This window comes from Acipenser ruthenus, chromosome 3, assembly GCF_902713425.1.
Source record: "Acipenser ruthenus chromosome 3, fAciRut3.2 maternal haplotype, whole genome shotgun sequence".
Classification (NCBI taxonomy): Eukaryota; Metazoa; Chordata; class Actinopteri; order Acipenseriformes; family Acipenseridae; genus Acipenser; species Acipenser ruthenus.
The window spans coordinates 4,651,111-4,663,891 of NC_081191.1; the positions used below are offsets into that span (position 1 = coordinate 4,651,111).

The 12,781-nt window shown below is 46.2% G+C and overlaps 1 protein-coding gene across 1 annotated transcript; it reads left to right on the forward strand.

The window, feature by feature from the left end:
• Positions 1 to 1,448: 1,448 nt before the first annotated feature.
• On the forward strand, positions 1,449 to 12,400 carry LOC131709009 (uncharacterized). Its single transcript, XM_059010604.1, has 2 exons — positions 1,449 to 3,491; positions 12,060 to 12,400. Exons 1-2 carry the CDS (start codon positions 2,466 to 2,468, stop codon positions 12,123 to 12,125), a joined length of 1,092 nt encoding a protein of 363 aa, XP_058866587.1. The 5' UTR covers positions 1,449 to 2,465; the 3' UTR covers positions 12,126 to 12,400.
• The last annotated feature ends 381 nt before the right edge of the window (positions 12,401 to 12,781 follow it).

A 12,781-nucleotide genomic window follows, 5' to 3' on the forward strand; every position in this document is an offset into this window, starting at 1 on the left:
TGACTTACCCCACTGTGAAGTAATTTGCTGTAATTTTAGCGTTTCAGAGTTCTGGCATAAATGGTATGATCCGATCGCCATTTTAGCCAGTCCGCGCTCTTACACTCAGAGAAAGGTAGTCGCTGCTCTTTGCTTTTAAAATAAATGTGTAAACATAACTCAAAAATAAGTCTGTCTTGTATTTTATGGTGAACATTTATTTTGGAAATGTATTATGTAATTTTGTGTTGTATGAATGTGTGATACTTTGCATTATTTAAAAGAAAGGAACGATACGTTTTTTTATTTTTTATTTTAAGGCTTAATGCACTGTTGTACTGTTTCATTTTATTAGCATAAACTGAAAGCAAAGAGTACGGCTTCACTGATTACCTGCAGACTAGACTATCTTGTTCAATAGGGTTATTTTGTTCATAGAGTACTGGTATTTTGTTAAAACAGAGAATGATTCTTCTTGTATTGCTGTTTCTAGCTGAGAGTTGCGCTATTGAAGAGGGACAGCAACCCTGATTATCATTTTCTGTTTGCAGGTACTGTATTTTTGTTATTTCTCTTTTACTGTTTAAAAGAAAGCTGAAAAGAAAACCACTATACGATCATTAATGGTATTATGTTTAATTGTGTTATTAATTATTGTAATTGTATGCATGTTTGCAGTCCGCGCTCTTACACTCAGAGAAAGCTGAGAGTTGCGCTAATGAAGAGGGACAGCAACCCTGATTATCATTTTCTGTTTGCAGCACAATAAAGCAATCGCCTTGGGAAGCCAGTAGTGTGAAGTCTTGATTCCAGTGTGAAGTGGCATGGGGAAGAAAGAGTGACCCAGGTTACATTGGTGCCGTGACTCGGATCACTCCAGATCAGCGCTGCAGATCGCTAAAGGAACCAACAGAACAACTTTGCTGGGGATCAGAGATACTCGCTATTTCATTGAAAGTGTGGTAGCTATTGATATAGTACATAAGTGTGTATTGTTTTTCAAGGTATTTTGCCAGTGTATAATAGGGTGAAATGGATATCAGTGACACAAATACACATCCAAGGCCGGTTACTGCATTGAGGTTAGGCATTAGGGGTGGTCACACAATGGGGCCGGCATACTCAACACCTGTTAATGCCTGTAGGGCAGAAGGGATTCGTGCATCCCCGTATGTGATGCCAACACAGAATATGGGTGAGGTTAGGGAATGTCCTCCTCTTTTAAGAAACTTTAGTGATATACCCCCTGATCAGCCAATAGTTAAGCAACGGCAAAAGGTCAGCCATAGCAGGCAAAGTCTCTTATCAGCTGACAATGCTTCAGCACTTGGTGTTCTTGAAGGGACTGGTGACTGCCAGCAATATTTGACAGAGCTTATTAAGCAGGTTGGAAACCACATAAGTAGCTCTATAGTGGGTAGCTTGGCTTCGCATCGCCGAGACGTCGATGCATCTGAGTGGGACCCAGATAGGTTATAGCCCCCGGGTAAATTTGGTTGTGAAGGCTGATATAAAGGAACCTCCCATATTTAGGGGTGACAATACAGATAAGTGCACTATCCATGAGTGGGAGGAGATGATGCAGTCATACCTGGTAAAGAAAAGGTATCCTGTGTCTGAACAGGCTACAGAAATTATGGAGAGGCTTATGGGTAAACCAAAGGATCTTGTAAAGATTGGGATTTGGCATAATGCTCACATTGATTTCAAATGGGATCCAAGTGTTATATTTAGCATTCTGAAACAGCATTTTGGGGAGGCTATTTCATCTGTTACCCCGCTTGCAGATTTTTATTCAACCTTACCAAAGCCAGGAGAGGGTTGTTTAGATTACTGGGTCCGCCTGAATAAGGCTGTGGGTTTAGCTAATGAATGCCTGAGGAGAAATGGGGAAAAAAGTAGATGATCCAGGGTATGAGGTGGCAATGATGTTTATTAAACACTGCCCAGATATCGCATTATCAAATGCCTTCAGAAGTAAACCAACAGAAAAATGGACAGTTGGGGAAGTACAAGAAATGTTAGACAGTTACCAGAGAAATAGGAGGTTAACTGTAGCTAGTACGGTTGTAGAACAGCAAAGTGTAGCCTCATTGCAAACGCAGACAGTTCAGTGCCAGGCTCAACAGGGCTTACAGTATTCAGCTCCAGCTGGTGCTTCTAACGAGAAAGGTGATATTCAAAAACTGATAGAGTTGATGGAAAAGGTTGTCTCTTATCAAGAATATGATAAGGTGAGAGAGACAAGACCAAGGAGAGGTGCTATTCCAGGACACCCTTGCAAAGTTTGTAATAATGTCACTCATAGTACTAAGTCTCACTGTGTTAGGAATAACTTGTGCTTTAGTTGTCTGGAACTTTGCTGTTGTCCTCAGAGACAACAGCAAAGCAGGCCAGTCCCCTCAGATCATGTAACGCAGAACCAGGGAAATTAGAACGCCTGCAACCCTGAAGCCCCAAGTAACAGTAATGAAGACTTAGAAAGTATGTATTCACACCATTGTGAGAATTCACCCGAGGACACTATTGTTATAGTGCAGTGCACACAAAGGCTAACTGATAGTGACAGTCTGTTTTATTCTACAGTATTGGTCCAGGGGTTGGTAGAGCTTAATGCTATGGTAGATAGTGGCTCTATGGCCTGTACAATTAGTGCAGAAGCGGAACAGAAATTGCTGTCTGCTGGCGCCATCAATATTAGCGCTGTGAATCCCTCCTCTGTAGTTCTCATAGGATGTGGAGGACAGAAAGTAAAGCCAAAGTGTGCATACGAACTAGAGTTAACCATGTTTGAGTGTAAAATGTTGGTTCCAGTTTTGGTTGTTTCCAGACAGCAGGATGAAATGATAGTAGGAACCAATGTTTTGAAACACCTCCTTCACCATCTCAAAAAGAGTGGTAATTATTGGGATTTGTTGTCTAACCCAGATGAGAGTAGGGGTAAGGAAACAGAGATGTTTTTGGACTTATTAGCCAACTTACAGCGTTGGAAGGGGGACAAGATTCCTAATAAAATCGGTACTGTAAAACTTAGGCAGTGTGTTACACTACTACCAAGACATGAGCATTTAATATGGGGCAAGTTACCGAATGCCGTGTCCATATCAGTTGGTAGCACTGTTATGGTAGAGCCAACAACTTCAAAGGCAGCACAGCGGAATGTTTTGGTAGGGCGTTTAGTCACACCGTTGTGGGGAGATAGATGGATCCCTATGAGGGTTATCAATCCATTGGACAAGCCCATGGTTATTAAACGTAATGCAAAAATTGCTGATGTGCATGCCTGTATCACTCTAGAAGATTTTGAGCCAATTTGTAACAGACCGCATGTCACCTTGAAGCAAAGTTATTTGCAGAATGCTTATCATTCTCAGGAATGTGCAAAGCTGAGCACACCATCAAGAGAGCAGAGCCAGTCTGTCGGAAGTAGGAAACAAACAAATCATGACAACTATGGTGATACTACACTGAAGAAATTGGACTTGGAGGACCTTGATATTGCAACCTGTGAGGTGAGCGATCATTGGAAGCAGAGGCTTGTTGATTTAGTCTCCCGATATGAGCAGATCTTTTCTCGAGGCAAGCTAGATTGTGGAGAGGCAGCAAGGTTTGTGCATAGGATTAGACTGACAAATGACAGGCCTTTTAGGCTTCCTTACAGGAGAGTACCACCTGCTCACTATCACAAGTTGAAGCAGGTCCTTGACGAAATGGAAGAAAAGGGGATCATCAGTAAATCAACCAGTGAGTGGGCCTCACCATTGGTTTTAGTGTGGAAACCTTCTGGTGATCTGAGGATTTGTACAGATTTTCGGTGGTTGAATGCCCGAAGTATTAAGGATGCCCATCCTCTTCCTCATCAGGTAGATGCTCTTGCTTCCCTAGGATGACATTCATTGTACAGCACCATGGATCTTACCTCTGGATTCTATAACATCCCAATCCATGAAGACGATCGGAAGTATACAGCATGCACCACTCCAGTTGGCCTTTATGAGTACAACAGAATGGCCCAAGGGTTGTGTAACAGCCCAGCGACATTTTCCCGAATGATGATTTCTATCTTTGGTGACCAGAATTATTTAAGCCTGTTATGTTACCTTGATGATATTCTGGTGTTTGGAAAAAGTGAGGAGGAAGCCCTTAATCGCCTTGAAATGGTCTTTGTCAGATTACGTGACCATAACTTGAAGCTTTCCCCAAAGAAGTGTCATTTCTTCAAGAAGACTGTTAGGTTTTTATGGCATGTTGTCAGTGAAGAGGGTAATCAACAGATCCAGACAAAGTCTCTGCCATTGAAGCTATAATCAGTGAAGATTTGATGGAAGCTGATGGAAGAACGCCATCTATGAAGAAGATCAGGTCATTTTTGGGTCTAGCTAACTATTATTCACACTTTGTCCCAGGGTTTTCAACGATGGCAAGGCCCCTGTATAAACTCACTGCTGAACCAAAACAGGGGAAGCGATCCGGTGGTCAAGTCAAACTGCGCAAGCCGGTTTTGAGGAAGCTTCGATCAGAGGAATGGACAGAAGACTGTCAGAAAGCTTTGGAGGATCTGAAAGCTGTTTTCTTAGAGATAGTAGTCCTGGCTCACCCAGATTTTACAAAGCCATTCATACTCGCAACTGATGCATCTCAGGATGGATTGGGGGCTGTGCTCAGCCAGGTTCCTGAAGTGGAAGAAAAAGCAAGACCAGTTGCATTTGCAAGCAAGGCACTCACCCGTTCACAGACAAGGTACCCAGCTCATCGTTTAGAGTTTTTAGCTTTAAAGTGGGCTGTGTGTGACAAATTTGGCCATTGGCTGAAGGGGCACCGTTTCACTGCGTGTACGGATAACAATCCACTGACCTACATAATGACGAAGCCCAAATTAGATGCCTGTGAGCAGCGGTGGGTTGCGAAGCTTGCTCCCTATGATTTTGATTTGAGATACGTTCCGGGGACCCGAAATGTGCCTGCAGATGTACTAAGCCGCCAGCCTTTTACTAACCTGAAGGTAAGCCGGAGGCTTGTGAAAGAGCCGTACAAAGCCCTGCTGGCTGAAGCTAATGGTGTTCCCAAAGACAGTGTCCAAGGAACCTTCTTATGGTCTGTGAATTGTCAAGCAGCCGAAAATTGCAAAATGTGTGACCAAGAGAACTGTTGTGAAAATAGAGTTTTACCTGAGCCATCAAAACCTGGTTCTTTGATGAGCGAAGATGTGAAGGCAGTTCTAGATACCCACCTAAATTGGGAGAAGCATGTGCCTGCTCGGGCAGTGTATGCTACACAGCATGTTCAAAACCTGTTGCCGGCAGGCCAGCCCACACTTCCAGTTTTCACCCTTCAGAGGCTGCAAGAAGAACAGCAGGCAGATGTCGACATTGGAAGAATTATTTTCTATGTCCAGCGAGGAAGGAGGACATCCCGTCGCGAGTTAGATCATGAGAGCTCACAAACTAAGAGACTGCTGAAGCAATGGGAGAAGTTAGAACTTAAGAATGGGATTTTGTACAGAATATCTAAGGGACCATCAGGAGTAAAGAGATACCAGTTAGTTGTTCCCACCCCTCTCAAGAAGGAGGTTCTGAAGGGAGTACATGATGATGCAGGTCATCAAGGTCAAGGGAGGACCTTATATTTGACTCGCCAGAGATTCTTTTGGTTGGGATTGGAAGAGGAAGTAAAGTCTTATGTACGCCACTGTAAAAGGTGTGTAGTGAGCAAAACGCCTGAACCTGAAGCCAGGGCTCCCCTCGAGAGCATAAAGACTACAGAACCACTGGAATTATTGTGCATAGACTTCTGGAGTGCTGAAGACAACAAGAACAATAAAGTGGACGTCTTAGTGGTGACCGACCACTTTACCAAGTTAGCACATGCATTTCCGTGCCAGAATCAGACGGCAAAGCAGGTAGCGAAAAAGTTGTGGGATAGCTTTTTTTGTATTTATGGATTCCCACGAAGGCTACATTTAGACCAAGGTACATCATTCGAAAGTAAACTGATCAGTGAACTCCTAGAGATGGCTGGAGTGCAGAAATCACACACCACTCCTTACCATGCGATGGGAAATGGCCAGACAGAGCGATATAATCGGACATTAGGCAGTATGTTGAGAGCATTACCACCTAGAGAAAAAGGCAAGTGGCCACAGATGGTTCAGACGCTGACTTTCTGTTACAATTGTACAGCACATGAAACAACAGGCTATCCTCCATTTTACTTAATGTTTGGCAGGATCCCGCGTCTCCCAGTGGATCTTATGTTCAGAAGTATATATGTGGTCGGTTTGGTCAATTTTGTCAAACGATGAGACAGAAATAGAGGAAGTGAGACCAGAGGCAATTGAAGACTTAGAGAAAGAAAATCAGACCTCTAGAACACTGTTTTGGATTTTGCAGAGCCCAAGTGGAGAAAATAGAGAAGCTGTGAAGCTTACTGAGAAAAATGTCGAGAGAGAAAACATAGGTGTATTTAATGATCATGAAGTTGTTGATGAAGTACAGAGCGTTGGGAAAGTGAGTTATCAAAAGTCAGAAATGTCTAGGATAGATGACCATAGAGAGCCTGATGTGAGTAGGGTGGAAACTGAAGCTGAGATTTCCAGTCAAGCCAGGACATTAACCGACAAAAGAAAAGAGTTGATTTCTGGAAGTAGCACTGGACAGTCTGGTAGTGAATGTAACCAAAACTCAGTAACTGGAGCTTGCACTTACTCACCTAGATCAGTAGCTTCAAGGAAAACACAGAGCTCTAAGAAAAGTGCATTGAAGAGTGTTGTAGTACCAGACACTGAAGATAGCTGTGTTTCAGGGGGACCGTATAAGACTAGATATGGCAGGACAATAAAACCTGTAGAGAGATTGATCTGTGCCATGAACATGTTAATTTCTCACACAGAGGACAAAGAACCTTTAGCTGCAGTTTCTGACACCCTTGTGAAGTTCATAAAAGTATGATCAGTTATTATTTGGTGGGTAGTGCTATGTAGCCATAGGTATTATTATTATTTATTTCTTAGCAGACGCCCTTATCCAGGGCGACTTACAATTGTCACAAGATGTCACATTATACATTATACAGATATCACATTATTTTTACACATAATTACCCATTTATACAGTTGGGTTTTTACTGGAGCAATCTAGGTAAAGTACCTTGCTCAAGGGTACAGCAGCAGTGTCCCCCACTGGGGATTGAACCCACAACCCTCCGGTCAAGAGTCCAGAGCCCTAACCACTACTCAACACTGCTGCCCCAGATTGGAGTAGGTACAGATTGCAGTGGTACAGATTGCAGTGAATAATATCAAGGAGGGGTATCCTCTGTATTTATATTAGATACAGAGATGGCTTAGAAAATGTGAGGTGTATATGGGCACTTCAGAGACCTGCTCAAGATAGAATATGTCTCATGAGTAATCCTTTAGTGGGTGGGTTAGTAACCGGAAAAGCCAAAGTTTGAGAACCCTTAGCAATTGTAAATAATTACAATCTTTTAAATATCTTGAGATTCCCTAGATGTGCAAATTTGGTGAAATTCAGAGGGGGTAAATGAAACCAAGATAGAAAATGACTGTGACAAGATGGACCGAGGTTTGAGACTCAGAGACAGTATAAAGTTCAAAATAAAGATTTTTAATAAACAAAAATACAAAATAAACCAGCACGAGGGCCAAACAAAAAGGTTTTAATCATAAAATACAAACACAAAACAAAACTTACAAAATAAAGCTTCCAGGCTGGGCGTTGCCTTCACTGGAACCAACAACTTACAAAAACACAGTACAAACAAAACACTCCTTCTCTTCTGGAACTCTCCTCCAACTCTCCCTCCTAGCCAGGGCCTCTCCCCTGGCTTTTATCCCCTGTGGCTGGAGCCCAATTATTCAATAATTACTGATTAGTCAATTAGGGCTCCAGCCACATTCTCACATGTTTTTCTGGCAGGGAGGAATTTTAACCCCCTCCCTGCCAGTCCCAACATTGATCATAAAGACGGGGCAGTACCCCGTCACATATCCCCCCCCTTGTGCCAAGCACAACATGGCCTAAATGGCCACCTCCCCCCTCAGTCTCAGTCCCAGAAGAGGGGGAAGCACAGTGTCCATGGGGGTGGCCATGGTGGGACGTCCGGCACCACCCAATTCTTCATGGCTGGTCTCCTGACCTCCCTCCCCCTCTTCATGGTCAGCAACTCCCCTCCGTGGGGCTCCGGCCACAGTGTAGCGACCCCAGGCGAAGCAGGATCCCCGAAGACCCCAAGCGACGGCAGCAGCAGCGGACCCTCGGGAGGCGACGGCAGCAGCAGCGGACCCTCGGGAGGCGACGGCAGCAGCAGCGGACCCTCGGGAGGCGACGGCAGCAGCAGCGGACCCTCGGGAGGCGACGGCAGCAGCAGCGGACCCTCGGGAGGCGACGGCAGCAGCAGCGGACCCTCGGGAGGCGGAGACGGGAACGGCGGCCCGGCTCCCTCTGCTGGCGGAGACGGGAACGGCGGCCCGACTCCCTCTGCTGGCGGAGACGGGAACGGCGGCCCGGCTCCCTCTGCTGGCGGAGACGGGAACGGCGGCCCGGCTCCCTCTGCTGGCGGAGACGGGAACGGCGGCCCGGCTCCCTCTGCTGGCGGAGACGGGAACGGCGGCCCGGCTCCCTCTGCTGGCGGAGACGGGAACGGCGGCCCGGCTCCCTCTGCTGGCGGAGACGGGAACGGCGGCCCCTCTCCCTCTAGTGGCGGAGGCGGAAACAGCAACTCGTCTCCCTCTGCTGGCGGAGGCGGGAACAGCAACTCGTCTCCCTCTGCTGGCGGAGGCGGGAACAGCAGCTCGTCTCCCTCTGCTGGCGGAGGCGGGAACAGCAGCTCGTCTCCCTCTGCTGGCGGAGGCGGGAACAGCAGCTCGTCTCCCTCTGCTGGCGGAGGCGGTAACAGCAACTCGTCTCCCTCTGCTGGCGGAGGCGGGAACGGCAGCTCGTCTCCCTCTGCTGGCGGAGGCGGAAACGGCAGCTCGTCTCCCTCTGCTGGCGGAGGCGGAAACGGCAGCTCGTCTCCCTCTGCTGGCGGAGGCGGAAACGGCAGCTCGTCTCCCTCTGCTGGCGGAGGCGGGAACGGCAGCTCGTCTCCCTCTGGTGGCGAATGCCGAAACGGCAACTCGTCTCCCTCTGCTGGCGGAGGCGGGAACAGCAACTCGTCTCCCTCTGCTGGCGGAGGCGGGAACAGCAACTCGTCTCCCTCTGCTGGCGGAGGCGGGAACAGCAGCTCGTCTCCCTCTGCTGGCGGAGGCGGGAACGGCAGCTCCTCCCCTTCCAGCTCTCGGGACGGCAGCTCCTCCCCTTCTGGATCTCGGGACGGCAGCTCCTCCCCTTCTGGCTCTCGGGACGGCAGCTCCTCCCCTTCTGGCTCTCGGGACGGCAGCTCCTCCCCTTCTGGCTCTCGGGACGGCAGCTCCTCCCCTTCTGGCTCTCGGGACGACGGCTCCTCCCCTTCTGGCTCTCGGGACGACGGCTCACCCCTCTCTGGCTCTCGGGACGACGGCTCACCCCTCTCTGGCTCTCGGGATGACGGCTCACCCCTCTCTGGCTCTCGGGACGGCGACAGCAGGGGAACCAGCAGGCATGCTCCTTCTGCTGGTGACGGTAATGGAGGCAAAACCAGCAGGAACTCTCCCTCTGCTGGTGGACACCTGGACCGTGGACGTTGGGCCTTCCCCCTCTTGGGCTCTGGCCACACCGACTCCCCCCTCTTGGGCTCTGGACGCACCGACTTCCCCCTCTTGGGCTCTGGACGCACCGACTCCCCCCTCTTGGGCGCAGGACGTTCGGGCTCCTCCCACTCAGGCGCAGGACGTTCGGGCTCCTCCCACTCAGGCGCAGGACGTTCGGGCTCCTCCCACTCCAGGTCTGTGTCCGATAACACCTCCGGGCAGTGGTGCTCCTCATGCCCGTACTGCATGCATTGGGTGCACCACTCCTCTTCCTCCCATGTCTTCCTTCCTCTCTGCCTCCTTCTTCTCCCCTCTGTTTGCGTGGGGCAGATGGCCACTGTGTGCCCATATGCCCCACAGCCAGTGCACAACTCTGCCGCGAGACTTTTTAAAAACAACTCCCCGTCGTCATCTTCCTCCTCCTGGGCCAGGGCGTAGGGGCATCCTGCCCAGTTGTGGCCATAGACTTCACCGCGCCCACACCAGTCCGCTGGTGGCACTTCTGGGCAGGATCTCCATCGATGATCCAGCATCCCGCACCATGAGCACCAGGGGAAAAGACTGGCTGGGTCCTCCAGCTGGGGTGGCTGTTGTTGCAGCAGCCTACATTTCTTCGGCTGCTGCATCTCCTGCCTTTGCCGCTGTCTGCTCTTCCTCCCCATTTAAATCAAGGTTTCCAAAAAAAAAAAAAACTCCCAAAATTCAAGAAAAAAAAAAAAAATTACTGCTCTGAGCCTCCAGGTGGCGCTCTCCCGTTTCTGACACCAAATGTGACAGAATGGACCGAGGTTTGAGACTCAGAGACAGTATAAAGTTCAAAATAAAGATTTTTAATAAACAAAAATACAAAATAAACCAGCACGAGGGCCAAACAAAAAGGTTTTAATCATAAAATACAAACACAAAACAAAACTTACAAAATAAAGCTTCCAGGCTGGGCGTTGCCTTCACTGGAACCAACAACTTACAAAAACACAGTACAAACAAAACACTCCTTCTCTTCTGGAACTCTCCTCCAACTCTCCCTCCTAGCCAGGGCCTCTCCCCTGGCTTTTATCCCCTGTGGCTGGAGCCCAATTATTCAATAATTACTGATTAGTCAATTAGGGCTCCAGCCACATTCTCACATGTTTTTCTGGCAGGGAGGAATTTTAACCCCCTCCCTGCCAGTCCCAACATTGATCATAAAGACGGGGCAGTACCCCGTCACAATGACTAAATGAAGTTTCACAAAATTTGACATCGGAGAACCTAGAAGCCTTAGTTACCTTGTTCGGGAAGTCTGTGGGGAGAGTTGGTTGCGTGGTACGATCTGAGAGTGCGGTCCATTTTGCTATGTGGCGTAGGGGTGGATAATAATAATTGTGGAGCCTTTGCTGTGCAGTTGCATTTAGGTAAATGGTACAAATGCATACAGTTATTTCTGATATTATTTGACTTACCCCACTGTGAAGTAATTTGCTGTAATTTTAGCGTTTCAGAGTTCTGGCATAAATGGTATGATCCGATCTTACTGATTAGTGTAGTACAATCGCCATTTTAGCCAGTCCGCGCTCTTACACTCAGAGAAAGGTAGGCGCTGCTCTTTGCTTTTAAAATAAATGTGTAAACATAACTCAAAAATAAGTTTGTCTTGTATTTTATGGTGAACATTTATTTTGGAATTGTATTATGTAATTTTGTGTTGTATGAATGTGTGATACTTTGCATTATTTAAAAGAAAGGAACGATACGTTTTTTTATTTTTTATTTTAAGGCTTAATGCACTGTTGTACTGTTTCATTTTATTAGCATAAACTGAAAGCAAAGAGTACGGCTTCACTGATTACCTGCAGACTAGACTATCTTGTTCAATAGGGTTATTTTGTTCATAGAGTACTGGTATTTTGTTAAAACAGAGAATGATTCTTCTTGTATTGCTGTTTCTAGCTGAGAGTTGCGCTATTGAAGAGGGACAGCAACCCTTATTATCATTTTCTGTTTGCAGGTACTGTATTTTTGTTATTTCTCTTTTACTGTTTAAAAGAAAGCTGAAAAGAAAACCACTATACGATCATTAATGGTATTAATGTGGAGTAGTGGTTAGGGCTCTGGACTCTTGACCGGAGGGTTGTGGGTTCAATCCCCAGTGGGGGACACTGCTGTTGTACCCGTGAGCAAGGTACTTTACCTAGATTGCTCCAGTAAAAACCCAACTGTATAAATGGGTAATTGTATGTAAAAATAATGTGATATCTGTATAATGTGAAATAATGTATAATGTGATATCTTGTAACAATTGTAAGTCGCCCTGGATAAGGGTGTCTGCTAAGAAATAAATAATAATAATAATAATAATAATTATTGTAATTGTATGCATGTTTGCAGTCCGCGCTCTTACACTCAGAGAAAGCTGAGAGTTGCGCTAATGAAGAGGGACAGCAACCCTGATTATCATTTTCTGTTTGCAGCACAATAAAGCAATCGCCTTGGGAAGCCAGTAGTGTGAAGTCTTGATTCCAGTGTGAAGTGGCATGGGGAAGAAAGAGTGACCCAGGTTACACTTGCCTTCACAATGACTCCAGCTGAGCTGAAGCAGGAGAGGGGTGGAGCTCAGACTGGATAATAAGTGCAAGTTAGTTTTGTTGCATATTGAATATGATAAAGGGGTTTTGCTAAATGAGATGTTTCTCAATGGCATAAAAAGTCTTTTTTTAAAAGCATAAAGGTTGATTTCAGCCATTCTCTACTTCAATTGAAAATTAAAGATCGAAAAAAAACAGTAAATTCTTCCAAAAATAAACCGTCGATTTGCCAAAAAAATAAAAATAAAAACCTAATAGTAGCAAGCCTAGGTATATCATTATTAAACGTCGCCATGAACTGGAAAGATGCCGTGTTTTTTTTAAAAAAAATTTAATTTGATATTATTAGTTTAATGTCAAAACAATACTAGTGAAAAAAGCACTATTGTTAAGATATAGCCAAATGTGTCCCATTTGCATGGATGTAGCACACTATATGATAATGTGTAGACTTGAAGAATTCTTTTTATTCCGTAGTATTTCAAATGCACCTACTAAACTGCTCCTGTGCAAATATATGTGCTTGCCATGAGCTTTGTGAGAAAGACTT